General features: G+C 41.4%; 1 protein-coding gene across 5 annotated transcripts in view; it reads right to left on the reverse strand.

Annotated features, from left to right (window-relative positions):
* Positions 1-23,478, reverse strand: part of MAPT (microtubule associated protein tau) — a 182,222-nt gene that overhangs the window by 113,642 nt on the left and 45,102 nt on the right. For all 5 annotated transcript variants that reach the window (XM_063138303.1, XM_063138300.1, XM_063138299.1 and 2 more), the window contains exon 2: positions 5,517-5,606. In XM_063138303.1, coding sequence (XP_062994373.1) covers positions 5,517-5,606 — 90 coding nt within the window. The remainder of the gene's footprint in view (positions 1-5,516; positions 5,607-23,478) is intronic.

Below are 23,478 nucleotides of genomic sequence, written 5' to 3' on the forward strand. Positions count from 1 at the left end.
ATTCCTCGATGTCGACGGAGATTGTACGGCATCGACCGTCGACATCGGTATGTTAGTCATCGGAGGAGGAGAAGACGGCCGAGTAGGGTTCGGCACACTCTTTTTAAGAGATTTTTTATTTCTCTTTTTCCTGCGCTCCTCCGGTTTTGAGGCAGTATGCTTTACCTTTTTAGCTTTCTTTGCTAATCGTTTGGCAATAGAAAGTGTAACACTTCTCCCAGGCGTCACAGGTATCTCCGGCTGTTGTTGTGCCTGAGCCAATAAGGGAGATTTTGGGGAAGCTTCGACAGGCTCCATAGTGCTGGACGTCGATGTCGAGGGTTTTTCGACTGATTGTAAGGCTTTACTCCAAAGCAACGCTTTTAGCCTATCTGACCTGTGTCGTCGTGTTTGCTTGGAAAAGGCTTGGCAAAAACGACAGGTCTCGACGATGTGAGCTTCACCCAAGCACAAAAGGCACAAAGAGTGTCCGTCTGAGGGGGGAAGTTTACTTCCACACTTCGTACACTTCCTGAACGTTCACTTCCATTGAGGGCCATGCGCCCCTTCGGGTGTTTTCGCTTATCGCGAAAAATAGGAAAGAAAAAATTGTAAAATAAGGAGGATAATAATAAAGTAGAAATACGAGAAGGATAGAAAGAAGAGAAGAAGAATAAAACGCCTCTTACAATTTTATTTCCTACAGAGAGTTTCCCAACGAGGTCACCACAATAGCAGTCGAAAGAGAACTGAGCTTCAGGGCGGGAACCCCTCAGCTTGCGCATGCGCACTCGGCGCATAGGGGAGGGGTTCCCGCCAAAAACGCCTCAGCTACAGAAGTGTTTTCCCGATCGAGACTCCGCGTAGGCGCAGAGCCCATTTTGTGTGATGCACAGAGACCACGAAGAAGAACTAGAGGATTAGCAATCCTTGACTTGATATTGGCCAATAGGGATGACTTAGTGGATAAAGTGGCAGTTATGGGAACTCTGGGGGAAAGTGACCACATCATACTTGAATTTTTGATTATAAGGGAAGCAAAAGCTTAGTGTAGCCATACACGTACTCTGGATTTTATGAAAGCTGATTTTAATAAACTCAGAACTATGATAAGTAAGGTCCCATGGCAAGTAAACCTAATGAGAAAAGGAGTGCAAGATGGTCGGGAGAATTTAAAAAAGGAAATTTTAAAGGCACAATTACAAACAATTCAAACAAGGAAAAAAGATAGAAGACAACAGAAGAAACTAATGTGGCTCCACAAAAAGCTTAGAGATGACCTGAAAACAAAAAAGGATACATATAGGAAGTGGAAGGAAGGACAGGCTACAAAAGAAGAGTACAGACAGGTGGCACAGAAGTCATTCTTCAGATACGTAAGTAGTAAAAGACAGAGGAAAGAAATGGTAGTTCAACTGCTTAATGAGGATGGCAAATTTATAACATGACAAAGAAAAGGCTGAAGTGCTCAATTCCTACTTTGGCTCAATTTTCTCCCAAAAGCAGGTCTATGGCCACGCCCTGGAAAAAGTGTAGCACAAGTTGAAGGGGCAGGATTCCAGTTTGAGATTGATAAACAAATGGTCAAGGAACACCTACTTTCTTTGAATGAGTTAAAATCTCCAGGGCTCGATGAACTGCATCCTAGAGTAATGAAGGAGCTAGTGGAAGAACTCTCAGAACCACTGTCCATTATCTTTGCGAAATCATGGAAGACGGGTGAGGTGCCAGACGACTGGAGGAGGGCTAACGTTGTCCCTATCTTCAAAAAGGGCAAAAAGGAGGAACCTGGGAACTACAGACCAGTCAATCTGACATCCATTCCTGGGAAAATTTTGGAGCAGATTATAAAGAAGTCAATCTGAAGGACCTTGAAATCAATGCAGTGATTACTAGAAGCCAGCATGGATTTGTCAGGAACAAATCCTGCCAGACTAATTTGATCTCATTTTTTGATCGGGTAACCTCCCTTGCGGACTGTGGGAATGCTGTGGACGTCATATATCTTGACTTCAGCAAAGCTTTTGACAAAGTGCCCCATGATACTCTGATTAACAAACTAACTAAAAGTGGGCTAGATGGAACAACTATTAGGTGGATTCACAGTTGGCTACAGAATCAGACTCAAAGAGTGCTTATCAATGGTACCTTCTCAAACTGGGGGGAGGCAACGAGTGGGGTACTGCAGGGCTCAGTTCTGGGCCCAGTGCTCTTCAATATTTTTATTAATGGTTTGGACGAGGAGTTACAGGGAGCACTTATCAAATTTACAGAAGACACAAAATTGGGTGGGATAGCTAATACCTTGGAAGAAAGAAAGAAACTTCAAAGCAATCTTGATAGGCTTGAGTGCTGGGCTGAAAACAACAGAATGAAATTTAACAGGGAGAAATGCCAAGTTCTACATCTAGGAAATAGAAATCAAATGCACAGTTACAAGATGGGAGATACTTGGCTCAGCAATACTACAAACGAGAAGGAGCTTGGAATTGTTGTAGATCACAAGCTGAATATGAGCCAACAGTGCGATAGGGCTGCAAGAAAGGCCAATGCTATTTTGGGCTGCATTAATAGAAGTATAGATTCCAAATCACATGAGGTACTGGTTCCTCTCTATTCGGCCCTGGTTAGGCCTCATCTAGATTATTGCGTCCAGTTCTGAGCACCACACTTCAAGAAGGACGCAGTCAAGCTGGAGCGTGTTCAGAGGAGGGCAACCAGGATGATCAGGGGTCTGGAAACAAAGCCCTATTAAGAGAGACTGAAACAACGGGTCATGTTTAGCCTGGAGAAGAGAAGATTGAGGGGAGACATGATAGGACTCTTCAAATACTTGAAAGGTTGTCACACAGAGGAGGGCCAGGATCTCTTCTCGATCATCCCAGAGTGCAGGACACGGAATAATGGGCTCAAGTTACAGGAAGCCAGATTCTGGCTGGACATCAGGAAAAACTTCCTGACTGTTAGAGCAGTACGACAATGGAACCAGTTACCTAGGGAAGTTGTGGGCTCTCCAACACGATTTATTTATTTATTACATTTTTATACTGCCCAATTAGCGAAGCTCTCTGGGCGGTTCACAAAAATTAAAACCACAATAAAACAACCACCAGGTTAAAAGCACAATTACAAAATACAGTATAAAAAGCACAACCAGGATAAAACCACGCAGCAGAAATTGATATAAGATTAAAATACAGTGTTAGAACAATAAAATTTAAATTTAAGTTAAAATTAAGTGTTAAAATACTGAGAGAATAAAAAGGTCTTCAGCTGGCGACGAAAGCAGTACAGTGTAGGCGCCAGGCGGACCTCTCTGGGGAACACATTCCACAACTGGGGTGCCACAGCGGAGAAAGCCCTCCTTCTAGTAGCCACCTGCCTCACTTCCTTTGGCAGGGGCTCATGGAGAAGGGCTCCTGTAGATGATCTTAAGGTCCAGGCAGGTACATATGGGAGGAGGCGTTCCTTCAAATAACCTGGCCCCAAACCGTTTAGGGCTTTAAATGTCAATACCAGCACTTTGAATCTGGCCCGGACCTGGACTGGCAGCCAATGAAGCTGGAAAAGGACTGGCGTAATGTGATCTCGCCAGCCAGTCCCTGTTAGTAAACGGTCTGCCCTATTTTGTACCAGCTGAAGCTTCCGGCACTAGAGGCCTTCAAGAGGCAGCTGGACAACCATCTGTCAGGTATGCTTTAGGGAGGATTCCTGCATTGAGCAGGGGGTTGAACTCAATGGCCTTATAGGCCCCTTCCAACTCTACTATTCTATGATTCTATGATATCTGAAAGGGGAAAACGCTTAATGTCAATTTATTAGCCAGAATCTTCAATTATGGTGGTTTAAGATCCTAGTTAATAAACTGACTAAGTTAACCACAGTTCTCCATTTCATATGTAACAGAGAACTAGATAAGTGCATAAAGCAGAAAGGCAGGAGGTACACTGTGTCTGATGGTTGGTCCTGCCTTGATAAACTACAATATAGGAAGAAGGGAAGGGAATGTCTGATCTGAACCAGTAAGAAGCTGATTTTTTTTTTAAAAAAAAACACTCACAAAACCTACTATGATACCTATAGAGGCAAATTGTTTTATACAGCTTCCTTCTACTATTAGCTGCAGAACTGGATTCAGTAACAATTTTGACTGGGCTTCACTGCGCTTTCACCCCCTTATTTATTATCCATGGATGTAGAAACTGCCAAATCGGCTGTCAAGCAGAGATTACTGGACATAAACTATCAGGTGCTCCAAGGATCTACATAGAGATCATGTTCCCCTCAGTCATTGGATCTACAAGGCCACTCCTGTAGAGATGGAACGCCCTTAGTATGGCTAACCATCACCAAATATAGGAAGGCATTCTCTTTAGCAAGGTTTAATGTTTACCCCCTCCAAACTAGTAGAGGGCAGATTTAACAAAATCCCAATGAATAACTGATGCTGCTCTGTAACAACATCAAGGTGGAATCCATCTTGCATGTTCTGTTCTACTGCAGTTATTACCAAGTCAGAAAAGACCTAGTATGCCCTATTGTACAGATTTTCCCTGGTTGCTCAACTGTGTCCCTTATGACTATTTATTCCAGGGCACCAATAAGTCAATTACTGGGCAAGTGGCCAAATTTCTGAATCTGGCTATTCTCATTAGACCATTCATGATTGCTTATTTCTTTTAAATTTACTGATTAGTGTTTTTACAGATTTTGTATCCTTCCTTTTCTATTAACAAGTATTTTTATTAATAAGTGTGCACTTCACATGTATTAATGGCCTGTTGACTGTAAATAAAGACTGATTGACTGTGCTTCTCCAGTGCTGGGACAAGAACTATGGATTATTATTATAGTACAAAATGTAAGTTATCAGTCATGAGGATGTATAGTTTATTTGCAATATGCTTAATGATTCAGTAGTAAGGGTCCATTTGGCATTATGGTTTTCATAGCCTCAACTTTTAAGTGCCAAGTCTCCAAAACAGGAAATGTCTTAACTACTGAACACAAAACATGGACAGCAAGTAACATAAACATGGGCAATGGCATTTTTGACTAGCATTCATGGACTAGAAAGAAAGGAAAGGAACCTCTCATGCAAGCACTGAGTCATTACTGACTCTTAGAGGGACGCCAGCTTTCGCTGACGTTTTCTTGGCAGGCCTTATAGCGGGGTGGTTTGCCGTTGCCTTCCCCGGCCATTATTATCTTTCCCCCAGCTAGCTGGGTACTCATTTTACCGACCTTGGGAGGATGGAAGGCTGAGTCGACCCGAGCCGGCTGCCTGAGAACCAGCTTCCGCTGGGATCGAACTCAGGCCATGGGGAGAGTTTCAGCTGCAGAAACTGCTGCTTTACCGCTCTGCGCCACACGAGGCTCTTATTCATGGACTAACCTTTCCTCAATTCATTTACACTTCCAGGCTGCATCCCCATAGATCGCTTTTCTCCATTTTTTTAAATACTGTGCAATGCCATCCTCCTGGATCAAGCCCTGTGGAAGAAGCTCCTTCCTGTCTCCCACCCGATAAGACTCACCTGTCTGGTTCCACCTAGCTTGGCTCACCAAATGGTCATCTGTCATATTGAAGTCCTGATGCTGGTCAGCCATCCTGTCACAAAGACTATCTAGAAAAGGAAGACAAAAATATTATAAAACAAATGTCCCTGTGTAGCTCCTGCCAACTGCTTTGCAATGCATGATTTTCATACAACTTACTCCAATATGTTGACTACCCAATCCATACCAAGCAGAGCACAGCACTCATACCCACCCTAGCAGTAGGCACCCCCAGAAAAAGTATGATTTTAGCAAGCTTCTTTCCACTATTATATTTCCTTACAAAAGTGCTTTACAGCCAAGGAGTCTTCAAGATAGATGATTAAGACTAATGTTTTCCAGGAACATATAAATCAAATTGCAAGAATTGAAGCTGGATGAAGGCGGCTTGCTAAATGTCTTCCAAAAAGAGAAAGAACAAAGATTTAAAGTCCATGTCCAGCATTCTGCCCTCTGGAAAGCCGGATGTGGCCCACAAACTGTTAGTTGGCCATCTATAACATAGAGAACGATGTACTTCTAGCATGCACAGAACAATGTTGTTCCGGGTGTTATAAGGAAAACTGGACTCCCTCAATCAAGAGTTAAAACGATTGCATTGGTTTATTTGAGACAGAATAGAAAAATAAATAAATATGCATTTAACAAGATTTTCATGTTGGAAGGAGGGGCTTTCCCACTTAAAATAAACCACTGTAACGATATATCTCACATGATCATATTGGCTCTCATCCTGTTCTTAAATGGGATGTCATTTGACACTATTTATAGGGCAAGTAAACAAATTAAAAATCACCATGTGGTTTACAGCAAATGTATACTACATGAATTGTTACACAATTGTCAAAAATTTGAAAAGCATTATTCTTAAGTCACCATTTTAATATCTGGGAATAAAGTGAACTCCCTTCAAATTTACTGTGTCGTATAAGCAAGTCCCAAGTAGGATATCCAGTCTGCTGCAAGTTTCAATTACTATGCTTTTTGGTGAACAGCCTCTCTCAAGAATTTAAAGTTAAGGCTTCTGAAAAAGTTGATAACTTTTAACAGCTGCAAGTAAAAGAATTATCTGCATGTCTTCTCTTGTGAAAGTTTATTAATAGCAATTTCTGCCTATGGAGAATAGTATTAAATAATAATAAAAGGCACAGAGAGCAAACTCAACTATAATAAACTTACAAAGAAGCTTCGAGTTATGATCCTTGTGTTGTCCCAAGGCCACAAATAACTTCTATCTGCAAGAGTTCAGTCCACAACAGTAGTCCAGTTCTAACTCTGTGTTCCTAGTTTGTATCAGTAGGTAGCATGATTGCATTTTGCAATCCGGTTTCACCTACAACCCACCTCCTACATGTACATGGAGTCCATGCCCTAGCAATGGGAATTCATAAAGACATGACTACCTTAGGGTAGGGATAATAAGAGGCAGGTACACCTTTGAATTTTGTTTCAGTTTCCTTTCCTTATTATGGGCATGGTGACCTGGCTTCTTCTTTTCCTGGCTACTGAGAAACACCAAGGCACAGAACATAGAGATGCGATACAGAATGGCTGTCAGACGGGTTTGGGTTGGCTTTTTTTTAATGTTGTAGAAATTGATTTGCTATCTGAGATACATTTATATTTTTAATTTTATTTATATCTTGGGTTTTGTTTCTTGTAGGAATCCACTCTGTATCTTTGAGATTTGAAGGATTTAAAAAGCAGTAAATGAATATTGGACTTGGGCATGCTGGCTTCAGCATGATCTCATAAAATAAGTTCAAGCAAGTCACCCACTTTCTGCCTTGGCTATTTTTACCTCTTTTATGTATCTCATCAATCATATCAATTGTAGTTTGTTTTTTAATCAGGAAACTCAAATACAAGTACAGTTCTGCTCACAGTGTCTGCTACAGCATCATATAAGCGCACCATTCCCATAGACGCCATTTCCCTGATTTATTTATTTATTTTATTAACATCATTTTTATACCACCCCACATCTATAAATTAGAATAATCTATTTGGCACTGCCCTCTATTCCTTGCAGATATAGAAATGTATGATCATGTGTAGAAATTTGTACATTGCTACAAGCCAGGGCTCCATACCAAGAATCAGATCTCGAGTGTGTATTCTTCAACTCAATATGCCTGCTGGAACCAGAACAGTAGCTGGAATTAAGAGCATTAGCAGGAAGTAGCTTGTTTTGCTCTGTTGACCAAAGGCCAATCTACACTGGAGTTTTAGTATGGAGGCAGAGCACTTCAGGGTCGTTTGCAAGTGCTTACAGTGTTTTGGTTTTCTTAAACGTGATCAGTTCAGCTGCAGTGTGCCCCATACCACCACCACCACCCACATTAAATACTGGGCATGCCTATTTCTGTGACCTGTTTGACGGGTGCGGCGCTTTTGGACACAGGCTTTTTCCCACTTAGCACTGCTTCCCATTCACAAGCATTCACAGTAGGGCACTTGCTGCTTTGCCTATTCACAGTATGTAGCCTTTTTTCCCATTCAGAAAACCGCAGTTATGCTGTTGCAAGTATTCACAATACTGGGTGACTGCAAAGGAGGGAAAGGACGGAAGGTAATCAAAACGCTCTCCGGGAGAGGCTGAGATAACCAAGATAGGAGGGAAGGCTGCGATCACACTCAGGCTTAGCCAGGAGCAGGCCACACTGATCGCAGGGGGATTGACTTCTTAACAGAGCGGTTTTACATATGGGCTGAGAGGCACACTCAAACAATGACGTTATTTTGCAATAGGCTAAATCAGGAGTACAGCAACTTTAGCGCACAACAGTTTAGAAAAGTAGCTGTACTCCTGATCTAGTGCTATTGTAAAATAGCAACATTGTGTGAGTGTGCCTCTATACGTGAAACCGCTCTGCTATGAAGTCAATCCCCGTGTTCAGTGTGGTTTACTCTCAGGTAAATCATTTCTACCTAAGTTGCATGATAGCCCAGTCATACTCTATAACACGAGTGAGCAACCTCCATCCCACAGGCTTAATCCGGCTTGCAGAGGGTGCCCATCTGGCCTTCAAGGCTTGGGCTCGCTCCAGTCACATCCCTTCTGCCCCCAGCCTGGAGGCCATAACCGGCTTTGGAAGAAGGAGGGGAGAGATGCCCTTGTTATCTAACAAGGGCATCTCTCCCCATCTTCTCCCAAAGCCAGGGAATCCCAGGTATTCCCTGCCACTGCTCCCCCTCCCCCTCCCAACGGGAGAATGAGCAGCACATAGGGGAAACCCCTGCAAGCGGCTGGACAACTGCACTTTGCTCCTCTTTTTCATTCCCAATGTGGGAAATGGGAAACCAGCATGAAGCCAGCTGTGCAGCTGAACAGCGGTGCTCATCTTTGGCTGCTTCCTCATGGACAAGGCAAAGAACAAAGCCAACTGCACCCTTGCATGGCACTTTCAGAAACTCCTGCAAGCACCAAATGAGTGGGTTTTGCTCATCCTTCTCCTTGAGGGGAAAGAGAAGAACAAGCAAAGTCAGGAGCCTGGCCAGCTCAGATTTGCCTGCCCCAGTGCCCCACATCCTCTCCTCAATGAGAGAAGGTGCAGGGAGGCAATGCCCCCAGACGACATGCCATGAGAATTATATACCCATTTTTTATTTTTATTTTATTTATTACATTTATATACCACCCCATAGCCGAAGCTCTCTGGGCGGTTTACAAATGTAAATACCCATCACATTGGTTGGGGCAGCTTTGCTGCACAAGGGCCTCCCCAATGGGAGAAACCCCAGGTGCAATGAAGTTGGTTCCTGACTGACATGTCAGGTGGATCATTCACCCAGAGCATCAGACATGAACTAAATGGTATCAGGGGACATGGTCACACCCCTGTCATCATTTGGTTTAGAGGGGGCTGTGGATAGTTCATCTGCCCCACAACCCAAACTTTGTTGCCCAATCCTGCTCTATGAAGTAGGAATAATATCCATTTGGGTAGATCACTGATTTGTCTTCAGTTGCTGATATTGCAAGATGTGGTTCCCCAGGGTAGGCAACACAGGAACGTTGACTTATGGGCTGATGGGCTTTTGTGTATATAATTGCATTGAAGTTTATTGTTCTAAAAACAAGGTATTATGAAATGAGATTTATATTTAAAATGAAAGACTGCTAATACACATACTATATGCATAAAATCACAACCCAGTTCAGATCCAGCCCAAAATAACATTTCTCCAAAGTCTCATGTTAGTGAAGATTCATTCATGGTTGTCCATAAAATCACACAACTCACTCAGAATTCAATTCTTTAATTCAAGTTCTTTTCAGGTCCCCTTTGAGAGGAGAAGTAAAGTATAGTTAAACTTTGGAGTTGGTGCTTTAAATAAAGGCAGAAACAAGGCCAAGATTCTTCTGCTTTAAAATTTGGCAGCATGTCTTCAGGTGATTTTTGCACATTAATCAGCAGAAGAAATTAGGTACAAGTCTTCTTAATTACTTTTTCAATTGTTTTATCTTTTTTCCTGTCAAATTTATATTTGCAAACCTGAGGATTAAAAACTTGCCATTTCCCCTCATTGTCTACATGGCAAATTGCACCAAAGTGTTTTAGTGGTGTACATGCAACCTGAGAGACCACACAGTACTTTTCACTGCCTAAGCCACAGATCGATGTAGAAAAACAATTTTTTTACAATATAGTTAGATTAAAAAACAAATCAAGTAGAGAACATAAGAAGAGCTATGCTGGATCAGATCACGGGCCCATCTAGTCTGGTACTCTGTTCACACAGTGGCCAACCACCTGTCATCAAATGCAACAGCATTTTTCCACTCATGTTCCCCAGCAACTAGTGTATAAAAGCTTACTGCCTCCGATAATGAAGGTTGTTGCACTTGGCCATCAGAACTAGTAGTCATTGATACCTTTCTCCTCCAGGAATTTCTCCAACCCTCTTTTAAAGCCATTCAAATTAGTGCCCATCACCACATCTTGTGGTAGTGAATTCCAGAGTTTAACTATGTGCTGTGCGAACAAGTACTTCCTTTTATCTGTCCTGAATCTCCAACCAATCAGCTTCATGGGATGACCCCTATCACATTCTCCACACCATGCATCGTTTTGTACACCTCTATCAAGTCTCCCCTTAGCCTCCTTTTTTCCAAGATGAACAATCCCAGCTATTGTAACCTTCCCTCATAGGGGAGATGCTCCAGTCCCTTGATCATTTTAGTTATCCTTTTCAGCTCTTTTTCCAGCTCTACAGTATCTTTTTTTTTTAGGTGTCGTAACCAAAACTGTACACAGCATTCTAAGTATGGTCACACCATAGATTTGTATAAAGGCAGGATATTACTGGCAGTTTTATTCTCAATTCCTTTTCTAATAATGCCTAACAAGGAGTTTGCCTTCTTCACAGCAGTCTTCTTTAGAGCCCCTTGAAAGAGCTCAGGCAGGCTGCCCAACAGTTTAGATAAGATTTTATTTCTATACCGCCCAATAGCCAGAGCTCTCTGGGCGGTTCACATGCTTTATAAAGGTGGTTTGCTCTGTTATAATTTTTTAAGACTTACAAGATGTTTCCTTTTACTCCAAATACATGTGGCTTTTAAACCCACTAAAAGAAAATTGTTTGAACAGGAAGAAACCCTAGGCTAGCATTGGCCCCTTTTACTCACCCTGCTGAACCTATAAAGCAGGAATAAGCAACATAGGTGTCCACAGACACCTCCCCCTGCACTTGTGAAGTGTTAAAGTGTGAAGCTCATGAAGCTGGTGTATGAGTTTATTAATTATTAAGATTTCTTTCAGAAGACTAGAACTACTGGCTTATAGCCACCTGCTATCTTTATTACCAAGAGACATTCTTAGGAAGTAAATGGCAAACGGTTCGAGGCCAACACTTTTCTTTGAAGTGTTCCTGTACATCTAGGGGGTGAGCGCAAATGGATTATCAAAAAGGAAGGGTGTATGGATCTCTCCTGCGGCTGCAAAGTCAAACCACGGATGGGTTTTCGCTGCGGCTTGACATTGTAGCAGCAGGAAAGAGAAATCCTTCTGTGCTCCACCCCGACAGCCACAAATGGCCTTCAGATATTAGGTGGGGGCGGGTGTCCTCTCACGGTTGGACGTTGCAGCCGCAGGAAAGATCTTTACACCTCTCCCCGATCTCCATTTGTGCACATCCCAGGAAGTATGTGAGGAGCCGTAGAACGTGATGCCCCACCCAGGGATGGCATGTCCCATGAGAAACCTGCTTTGTGTTGGGTCCCCCCACAATTGGAACAGGAGGAGGAGAGCACGGCACCAGGAACTGACAGTGGGGGGACGCAGCACAAAGAGCGATTCTCATTGGAACCAATGGCGCCACTCAGTGGGGAGGGAAGAGAGGAGGTGGGCAGGGATTATCAATACTCAGCCATGTGTTAATAGTCAACTCCATGGTTGAATACTATCATGTTGTGTGGGGGGTACCCCTAAATAGTCAACCGTGGAGTTGACTATTAACACATGACTGACTACTGCGTTGTCCGAATGCAGCCACTGTGACTTCATTACTAAGTCAGGGTTGTTGTTTTTCTCCCATTCCCCTTTCCCCTACCAAATCTGCTTTTTCAAACACCTTGCTTAATGAAAAGTTCTGACATGTCTGATAATCTTTTTTCTGGCATAATAAAGTTATAGATTTTGGAATTCTACATTATTACAAATATAGCCTAGAATTCCTTTAATGGCCATTATGTTATTCCTAATCCGTAAACCACCCAGAGAGCTCTAGCTATGGGGGCGGTATATAAGTGTAAATAAAATAAATAAATAAATAAAATAATTAGGGATGTACATACTCTGAACAAAAATCCAAATTCTGTAACGTGGAAACCTAAGATTCTGAACCACAGTTAAAGGTATATTTAAAAACTATTTTGCTTTTATGATTCAGAGAATTTAATTTTAAACCTTTCTTTCTTTCTTGGCACAGCTTCTTTTGGCTCTGTTCAGTTTTACAGGGGACAAAAATTTCTCAATTCTATTGAACCTTTGTTTCTGAATCACCTGACTTTTAAAAATGTAATTATGGAACATAGAATTTATTTATTTTTAAATGAAACCCAAGATTCTTAGGATTCCAAAATCTAAGCCAGAAACTAGATAATATGGTTCTGTAACCCTACATCATTATTTTACCACTAATGCAAAATACTTCCAAACCATTGGCCAAATGGAGTAAAGGAAACCAGTCCCTCAAATTTTAACCTAGTTCTTTATAGCAACATCACTTAAAGTTCCAAATTTAAATGTACACATAATATACTCTATCAGTAATACTTGCATCTTTCTGTAAAATGTCAATAGACACTTTGGTTCTTGGATGCTTGTCCTCAATGAATGCAGGCTTTCATAAGAAAAGAAATACACAAACAGGCCTGCACTTAGCTGAATAGCCTTTGAATCAGAGGCCCCTCCTCTTTCCATTCCCTTAATGGAGCCTCTATGAAAAGCAGCAGGAAAGACATGATGATGTCTGACATTCCAAAGGGTGATTTAAATGCTATACCTTAGGCATTCTCTTCTATGTGCTAGTTTTGTTTTATTTTTAAAGGGATTTTACTTTCCTTAACCATAGAATTCTGTATAGATCACAGCAAATAATAATTAAAAACCAGATAGCCGTGTTGGTCCATGAGAAAATTCAAAATCCACAGTTGGGCAATAGTTTAATTAGGGCCAATAAAAACCCCACAATGTGCAAGCTTTCGGGTTCTCCAGAACTCTTCACCACAATCAGGCAAAGGAGCCAAATGCCTAATGTAAGTCTCTTACTGCTGAATGAATGAATGAATATATTTTATTACAGTCATTGACCAATACCAGCAATACATTTGACAAACACTCTATACAAAATACATTAACACATTGCACCTACCTACATCTAGAGAGTCAGAGTTCATAACAGTTATATCAGCAAATCCGTCTAAATCACAAGATACACTTGTGGGCTAAAAAGGTATGGCATGTTTTTGCAATTGCACAAAATTTAGCTACTTTATTGGTAATATAAGGAATCTTAGCCATGAGTAATAAGGAAATAAAAAATTTTGTAGTTCTACCTAGATATTTATATAAAATAGGTAGAATAAGATCATTCCGAAGATCTCGATAAAAGGAGCAGTATAAAAGTACATGACTCACCATTTCAACAGCCCCGTTATTACAGGGGCATAGACGGTCTTGGAATGGTATTCCCTGAAAACTCCCCTCCAAAAATTTGGGGGGTAGAACATCGAATCTGGCCAAAGTAAAAGCTTTTCTATAATTAGGGAAAGTCAGATCGGTCAGATAAGCACTTGACTCAAACGTCTTATTTCTTAAGGGACTGGCATAAGAGCTTATATGCTCTTGCAATACAATATCCCAGATTCTCTGTTTGACAGCTGCCTTGGCATTTGAGTAGCCTAAAGCTATTAAAACATTGGGAGAAAATCCCAATAGAGGTAATTCCTTACCCAAATACTTTTTCCATTTCGATTGAAAGGAGCTCTTACTGCTAGTAACTAAGCCTCAGGAGGCACATTTCAACCCTTAGAATGGGTGAAAAACTGCATAAAAGCTGGAAAACAAAATAATTGGTTGGGGCAGGGAAGGAGGGTGGCAATCTGGGGAACTTAGAAGGGCCAAATTTGGCCTGAGGTTCCCATCCTTCTTGCTTAATTGGAGGGAAAAATTAAGAATCTCACCAAAACCTTACATTTAGTCCAAGAATGTATTTTCAGTACTAGCACTTAGGGCCAGCCACACACTTGTCCATCTGACAATCCTCTCAAACTCATGAATCCAACTCAGGAACAGGGAGAAATGCTTATCTTTGTGTTACTATTATCCTGCTTTCAGGGGATTCTGAGCATCCTGAAATAAAGACCATTTCTAGGACTGAATAGAATTGTGCCCCTGGATTTGTAAGGTTTTGGGCAAGCATCAGGAATCAGCATTTTTCAGGTACCTACCAGGGCCAATACACCCACAAGGAGCCCACCACCAATTGCTGATGCCAGGACTCAGCCCTCAAAAAGCACTACTTCCACTTCACAGGCAGCCTTGAGCAGGGGTGGAAGTAACTTGAAAGCCTCCTACTTTTACCTGCACCCACCCAGCCAGCTTCTCCACACTCTTGATGCACATGTTCATGCACAGAGCTAAACAGGTGGCAAAACAGCAGACTACCATATACTCCTCTCTATGGAATAGTGGCAGTTGTCGCTCCTTAGCACCAGAGTCTGGTACAGTTCCATTGACTGACTGTGAACAGATTTTGATATGAACTGGCAAAGGTGGCCCTCTTTTATTTCTCTGTAATAATGTATCACCCACCTACTTGGCACCCCACTGTAGTTTCTGGGATTGGGACCACCACAAGAAATTTTGCAAATTACCAATAGCTCCATTTTTAAACTACACATGGGCTTGTATGTTCTTTGGTCTCACCGCAGGCTAGATGGGATTTGCTCTAATGTGAAGGTCTACATGACTGAAGCTATATTTTGTCAGTTTATCCAAGTAAGGCTATATTCACAAGTCTTTCTGATGAGATATTTCTGGCAATGGAGTAAAAGAGATCCTTACTGATCTCATACACTGCCAGAGAAGCAGAAATCCAGATTTGGGATGAGGTCATATCAATATGTGGATGACAACCAGCTTTATTTCTCTTTTTCATCTCATTCAGTAGCAGACATGCTTAACCAGTCCTTGAGCTTAGTAATGGACTGGATGAGAACCAATAAATTGAAGGAAAATCTAGAGGAGACAGAGGTGCTATTTGTGGCAGTTCATCTTCTCCAGTGAGTGGTATTCAATGAGACTTGGATGGAGGTGAACTCCCTTGGAAAGAACAGTTTCACAATTGGGGGCAGGGGGGTATTCCTTGATATATCTCCATCACTGGAATCACAGGTTTCCTTTGGGGCATGGAGCACCTTCTACCAGCTTAGACTGCTTTACCAGCTGAGACTCTTCCTGGACAGAGACAGCCTCTCAATACAATTCTCCATGCTCTGATAACTCTCCAGGTCAAGCTTATATAATGTCTTATAAGTGGGGGTCCCTCTGAAGACTGTTTGGAAACTTCAATTAGTTCAAAACACAGATGCTGCACTACTAACTGGGACCAGTCATTATGATCATATAACACTTGTGCTTCAGCAGCTGCACAGGCTTCCAGGCTGAATCTGAAGCGCTAGTTTTGACATTTAGACATCTTCATGTACCTGAAATATCTCCTATCACCACATCTGCTTGTCCCTCATATAAGGCTCTTCTTCGTTCCTCCACCATCAAAAGTACAGCATCAACTACCAACGTAAGGGCCTTCTCAGTGGTGATGACTCAGTTGCAAAATACTCTCTCCATTGAAGCTTACCTGGCACCTACCTCAATTCCAATCCAGCGCCTTTTACAAAGGCCTATTTATTTTCTCAATCCTATCTTAGCTGGGTTAGTTGATTTTATTATGACTTTTGTTTTTTTTAAGCATAGTTTATATATTTTAAATTTATTTTGTGCTTTCAGACTTCTGTAAACTGGATTTTTTTTTAATTGAAGGGTGGGGCATCCCACAAATAAATAAATAAATAAATCCCTTTGTTGCCTTGGTAATGGCAAGCAATAGGAGCAAAATAATTTAGACCACTGTGTTGGAGATATGGTGAGGGACCTCCCCCAACGTGGGGAAAGTTGAAGACCAAATATGCCATTAGTCGAAATTATTTCCTTCCAATTGCTTGCAATGTGAGAGAAGTAGCTTAAAACACACACACATTTCTGCCCTGCTGACTAAAACCTATCAGGAGTCCAACACAACAATTGGATTCCCATATTAATAGCACAGGAAAAGTCGGTGCTACCATGCTGTAAAATAGCCCTCCTGCTTTGCCCAAGCCATGCCCCCAATCCTCCCTCCTTTCCACAATCTGATGTCTACCCTAAGGCATCTGGGATTCTATCCCAGGGGCCATAGAATTGTACCCTGTATCCTTATAAAAACACATCAGGGAAAGTAAGTGCAAATATTCAGAACAGGGTTGGAAAACCACTGGCTGAGCATTTTCTTTAACATTTCTGGAGATTTTATTTATTGAATTTCTATACCATCTTCCTAGCACCAACCACAGCGGTTTACAAAAAACAACAACCAGACAATATATTTCATATTAAGTGTAATATATTGTTAATGAATAAAGAAACAAACAGTTCTGTATTTAAAGTGTGAAATGTGAGTTTTGTCCACTACTTTTGAAAGAAAGTACTTTAAGATTTCTTCATTTTGGTATCCATTGTTCAAATTGCTTATTTCAATTAGAGAATTAGTTTGACATCCAAGGAAACAAATTTATAAAATGTTCAGTACTGAAAGTCCTTTTGAAATTAGTTATTCGAAACCCATTTTTTCTTTTTTCACCTCCTTGCATAGGGTTTAGAAAGACTACTAAAGAGCAAAGGAAATCAGGTATGACTTTTGAATCTTGGGATTAAGTGCCAGTTTAAGGGCATATTCCTGAAGACAGTATGAAAAGTACGTATATGATGATATTCTTCAATGAAGTGCCTTGTAAGCACCCTCCCCAAACAAGAAAATTGTCAGTCATGAGAAAAATGGTAACAACTGAATATATTTTCCACTGTGGACACTTAAGGTCTAGGTTTGTTTTTTCTGTCTTTTAGACCACTGTTCCTTTACATATGAAGCTGCCTTATACAAGATCATAGTATCTGTCCATGTACTCCAGCAGTAGCTCTCCAGGATCTTCCATATCACCTCTTATTCAGAGGAACCCACCAAATTATTTTAACTGGAGATGCCAGGTCTTCTGCATACAACAAAATGCAATGAATTGGATCCAGACTTAGTCATGCTTAGGGGAGACACACTGAAATCAATGGGAGTTGAGTTTCAATGGGTCTCCTCTAAGCATGACTCAGTCTGGACCCAATCCCAATAATCCTTACTAAAAGGGTTTCTTCTCTTTTTCAGAACAAACAGAAGTGATCTACATAATGGACTGACAACAGAAACAGTAGATTATAAAACAAATTAAGTTGGCATATTCCCTCTTACAGGACTAATGAATTTTTTTAAAAAAAATGGTTCAGGGTATATATTTACACTGAAGTTCTATAAGCATTCTCTTACCAAGAAAAAAAATGTTTAAATTGCTTGCTTTGGCTGTATGTGTTAAGATTTTGACACATGGTTTGAATTTTTAACTGCTCCTGATTAAGAGTATGTTTGCTCTAAAATAAATATGCATTAGAAACCTGAATATGTTTGCAAATAATATGAATTTCAACAAATAATATAATTTTCTTCACCATTTTTTGAGCTTTGCTTTTAGGTTTTGTATGAAATCTACCCCCCACCCCCCAAAAAAACCCAGAACTGAGACAGATGGAGTTCCTTTGGAGATTTACTGGGGGTAAAACCTTACAGGCTGCACAAGATTCAAAGCATACCCATCACTGATATACCCATCACTATATACCACATGAAATACATTGAACCATAACGTTAGAGCCAATTTAAAACAATTAAACATTGACATATTGGAGTGGGGGTATATTTGCATGCACAAACCTTACTTTCAAAGGCACAAGATACAACAATAGCTTTCTTCGGGGGGGGGGGGAACCTCACTATCAGAGACTCCCCAATCTGTTCTGTGATAGTGCTAATCTTTATTAGAACAATCAACACAGGGCGACCAATTCCTAACAAAAGAGCTTCAATATGGTGCAAACAACTTGATGGACATGTAGAAAAAAGTGTTGACTTCGGGAATAACACTACCTGAAGGCAATATTTCATATATGTTGTGGCAATTTCAGTTTGGACTTTCTTGTATTTAGGATTGCAACCTAAATGCCACGTTTACTAGGGAGTAAGCCCCACTAAACACAGTTGAACTTACTTCTAAATAAACCTAATAGAGCGCTCTGTAAGTTGTGGATTGGAGAGGATGTCTGTGCCTCTTGAAAACTTTACTGGAAAGCTCAGATATACCAGTAGGTAGAGATCACAGGGGAAATTGAGGGGCATTAGTTGTTTGTTTAATAATTTATGATTGCACCCTCCACCTAACAGACACCTAGGGCAATATTCACTAAAAATAGCATTCAAATTTATCGTAAAACAATTAACACAAGAGCACATCTATAAATAAAATCCAAAGGCTACAATTAAAATTAAGGTTAGTAAGCAACGTCAAGCAGCATTAAAAACCCAACACAAAACTCTCTTTACCATCTGTCTAAAGCATAGTAACAAGTGAGCCAATGTCACCTTCCTCAAGAGTTCCAAAATCAAGATGCTGCGACCAAGAAGGCCTCTCTAGGTGGTGGGATGTACAGCAGGATCTCTGACAGAACTAGCTTTTTGTTCAATTCTAGAGATCTCAAAACTTTTAGCCTTTTCAGCTAAAATAATCCTGGTGGCAGGATTTCCTCAATGTTACTGCAAAAAAATATAAAGGAAGAATGTCAAATTTGGGTATCTCTGGAGTCATAGAGTCGTGAGAGGTCTAGCTTCATTACAATAAAATGAAATCTCTGCAGTAACTCTAATGGGATCATCACAGAAGGCATCTTCATATGATAGTCTTCCCTTCACAAAGTAAGAGAGACAAGGTAAGAAGTCCTAATAAGTGATGATTTAGGGAGATGGTATAATGGTCAAAAAGTTCCTCATTAAATCTCACCTCAGTTGCAAACCCACCAGGTAGCTTTAGACAAGCTAGTCCCTTAGCCCTGAATGGCAATGTAGAGATAATAATACTGACCTACCATTCAGGATATCATAAAATAAAAAACTTACAGTGTTTACACATTATGGAAGTGGGTAATCATGGATTACTAAAGTTATTGCACATACATCAACTATTTAAAGGGCTGAAGAAAGAGGAAGGATATCCTAGTAATCCTTTCCTAAAATTCTTTTATTTCATAGTAACATGTTAACAAATCAATGGTATTGCTTACCAATATAGTAGTTTATACTAGCACATGATAATTAGCCATAATCGCCAGTGAAAGAATGGAAAAGAACATATCAATTATAGCAAAAATCCATAATAAAAGGTGTTTCTATATTAATCACAGCAAAACACCTATTTTAATGCCAATTCTGGTAGTAGACAAAAGGCTTTTCTCTTCTCCATCCCCACCCAAACTACAGGAGCATACCACAGTCTTTACCCAATGAGAACTGCACTTTGCATCCATGTATTCTAGCCTAGCAGGGGCGTGACCAGCTGCTGCTATTACACTCAGATCCATTTTTTTCTTTGAGAAAACGATTTGAGACACACAGAGAAAAAACAATGAAGCCACAGAACAATCATCCTGAACATCTTTGGGGCCAGCAATACTCTAAAAAGCAGAGCAAAAAGTCTATCACATTTGCATCCAGAAGCATCTGTCTGCATACTATATTTCTACTCAGAACAGTTACTATTAACATAACGTGACCCAGATAATTTAAATCCAAGTTAGGAGGGGCTGTTTTCATTTCCCCCCAACTCATCAGATTCGTTTTGCCATCACACCCAAGAATTTAGAATCCAAAATGTAAATCCCACAATATTGACCCATATAGCAGAACAAAGCAACACATCTGTTAGGATGGATGACCTATATATCATTCAATCCTTATTCATTTCCACAATGAAAATATGTTAACAAAGAATATCTTTTTCCTTTCCTAAGCTATCAATCTATTTCCCCACTATTATAATTTCCTAAGCAACACTGGAAATATGACATGGACTGCAAAACATGGCACCACCAATATGAAAGGGGTGGGGAGAGCCCATCCTTTTTCTCCCTCCAAGATCCACACCTACTGCAGTACCAACGGCCTATCATTCGCCATCACCCTCACAATTAAAATGAATCTTCCCCACAGGAAACTAAACCTGTCAGAAGCCAGAGAAGGGCGGCCTGGGGGGGGGGGGGGGGAGGACGATGCCAGAAAGAGAAAAATAAGGAGACAAATGAAGGCATCTTAAAATCTACCTATAAACACTAGTGGAGAAGGGATTCATTTGTTACCTTTTTTTTAATGCCTCAAATTGCCAAAAATGAGTGAAAATTGCATTTCAAAGTAAATTTCTATGGAATGCTGCAGTTTATTTAAAATCAATTAATAAAAAGCATTCATTCATTTTCATACAACTACGCTTACCCTAAGAGACACACCCCTGCTGCCCCATTTTGCATTGCAAAAATCTCCATTGAATGTTGAGGGATAAAAAGGAGCCCAAATAAAGCGACAATCGATTTTGAATTGTCACAAGCACACTCGCAGGTGGCGAGTGTGTATTTCTTTACAATAGGGCTCCTCTTTTCAGAGGGAGGGGTGTGGTTAAAAGAGAAGAAAAATGCTATTTAAATTGCTATAGCTGGGAAGCTTGGTCAAATGTAAGAACTGCACGAAGCTATTCCCTGACATGAAATACAAACCCAATTATTCTGCGCGTCGAAGCCGCCGAGCCGAGAGCTATTACACTGCATGACACCGCTCTCTCCAGCCATTGCTAGCGCATTCACTAAGTAACCGCACGCACCTGTGCACTTCACGCCCTCCCTCCAGTCCATCCCCAGCACCCCAGGGCTCGCGAAGACTGAAGGCCCTCCGTATCCCTGCTCTTCTAGGAGCAGAGCGAACCATTGCGGGAAACCCTACCTGGCACTGCGTCTGGTAATGCTGCTGCAGGGAGAGCTCGCTGGAAAATCTCACTCACCAAAGCCGGGAGGAGGGGGAGTGACAGGAGGGAGAGACAGACAGAAAGAGAGAGAGCGTGCCTCGCTAGCAACGAGAACGCGCACAAGCTCCGGAACCTTCCCGAGAAGCAGTCGTAGATGCGCGTTTGCAAAGGCCCTCCCAACGCTACCAGAAATGCCTCTATCACGCAAGCGCGTAATTCTTTCTCTTATGCTGGGACTTAATGGCGTAGCAAGGCCAAAAAAGGCTCTATGTCCGCCACCTACTGGTCAAAAACAAAATCTCTCTAACTACAAACGATTTCAAAGACCAGCGGCTTGGATAAAATTTCATAAAGCCTTCAAGGCTGCGCCTCAAAGCAACTTCTCCTGAAAAACAGCCTCCAAAGTTAAAGTCCCAATTTCCAAACTCCGCAAATGGAACACTCTCACTCCATACTGTAGGCAAAGCAATCCCAAAGGACATGATCTATTGTTTACCACACAAATCATACACTGGTCAGAATGAAGACGACCCATAATAAATACCTTACTACCTAGAAACAATGTCCCGTCGGGACTCAAATCAAGGCAACCTGTTTCACCCGACCATGTTGAGCAAAAATCCGAAACTCTCCCAGTCTTGAGCAAAAAAAAAAAGGGGGGGACACTCCTCTCTCAATAGATCCCTCCTCCCAACATCTCAGCCAATCCTTTTAAAGTTCCTGCTTAACACAACTGAAGAAGACACACACACACACCCGAAAAAACACACCCTAATATCAATAGCATCATGCCCAAGGCTTCTTTAGCTGCCAAATCTGATATCTCATAGTATCCACTAGGGCAGAAATCCAAATAAACCAGAACCAAACTATCATAAAATGCAATTCAGAATTTAAATACCAAATATCATATTCACCAAATGATATTTACAATCTTTATCTCCACTTTGAATTGCTAGTAGTCTGGAAAAAGAGTCAGATAAAATTATCGGGTCTATTTCAACATCATCACTACAATCATCAGTTCTGTGGTGCTAATAGAAACCCAATCTGAACATCTATGATATATCTTTTCTATACTTCAAACGGAGAGAGACAAAACAAAGCAGCTACCAATTCCAACCTGAATGCTCTTAGAGACATCAGTGTAGTTCTTCCAATAATTACCTCAACTGGAAGACAGAAATTGAGGAATTGTATTTTTAAATTCTGCTTCCTGACTCCTAGCTGAGCAGAGCATAGAAGAGAAGCTGCCCCAACAAAACTAGAAGCTAGAAAAGGAAGTCAGCTCCCAGAGAGTGAGCGATCAGAGCGAGCAAACAGGAGTTTGTCAGGGGAGGTCCCTAAAAATATATATTCTTCAAGTACAAGGAGCCCCAGTGACAAAGCGTAGGATACAAGTGAGTTATTCAGCTGGACAAGAAATGGTAAGGACAGGTTGCTTACCTGTAACTGTGGTTCTTCGAGTGGTCATCTGTGCAGTCACACATATGGGCTCTGTGCCTGCGCGAAGCCCCGCTTCGGGAATCTTCTATAGCTAAGAGGCATTTGGGGCGGGAACCCCTCCCCCTCTACTGCGCATATGCAGAGGGGTTCCCGCCCAGATTCCCTCAGTTCTTCTGAGACCAGTAGGCCTCATCTGAGGAATTTTGACACCTTCAGGTGTATCTGAAAAAACTACTTGATAAAGCATTAGTAATACTTAATGGACACTAAGAGGGGAGTATGGTGGGTGGGTTGTGTGACTGCACAGATGACCACTCGAAGAACCACAGTTACAGGTAAGCAACCTGTCCTTCTTCTTTGTGGTCTCTGTGCATCACACATATGGGCAATTAGCAAGCTTTTACTCACCAGAGGAGGGTTGGTGTCCTTAGGTGAATACAGATGATAAAACTGCTCTGCCAAAGGAGCAGTCAGCTCTCGACCTGACATCGAGTTTATAATGTGACACGAACGTCATTGGTCGGGCCCATGTTGCTGCCTTGCATATCTCTGGGATGGTGATGCCACGATGGAAGGCAGATGATGTAGAGACAGCTCTGGTGGAATGCCCCTTGATCGATTTTGGGGGTTCCAATTTTTGCAGCTGATAGGCTAGAGTAATGCACTGGACCAGCCAGGAGGAGAGTCTCTGAGATGACACGGGTTGGCCTTTCTTGCTCCCTCCATGACAAACGAATAAACGTTGTGATTTTCGAAAAGGAGCAGTACGATCCTTGTAAAAGGCTAAA

Source organism: Elgaria multicarinata, chromosome 11, assembly GCF_023053635.1.
Source record: "Elgaria multicarinata webbii isolate HBS135686 ecotype San Diego chromosome 11, rElgMul1.1.pri, whole genome shotgun sequence".
Taxonomy (NCBI): Eukaryota; Metazoa; Chordata; class Lepidosauria; order Squamata; family Anguidae; genus Elgaria; species Elgaria multicarinata.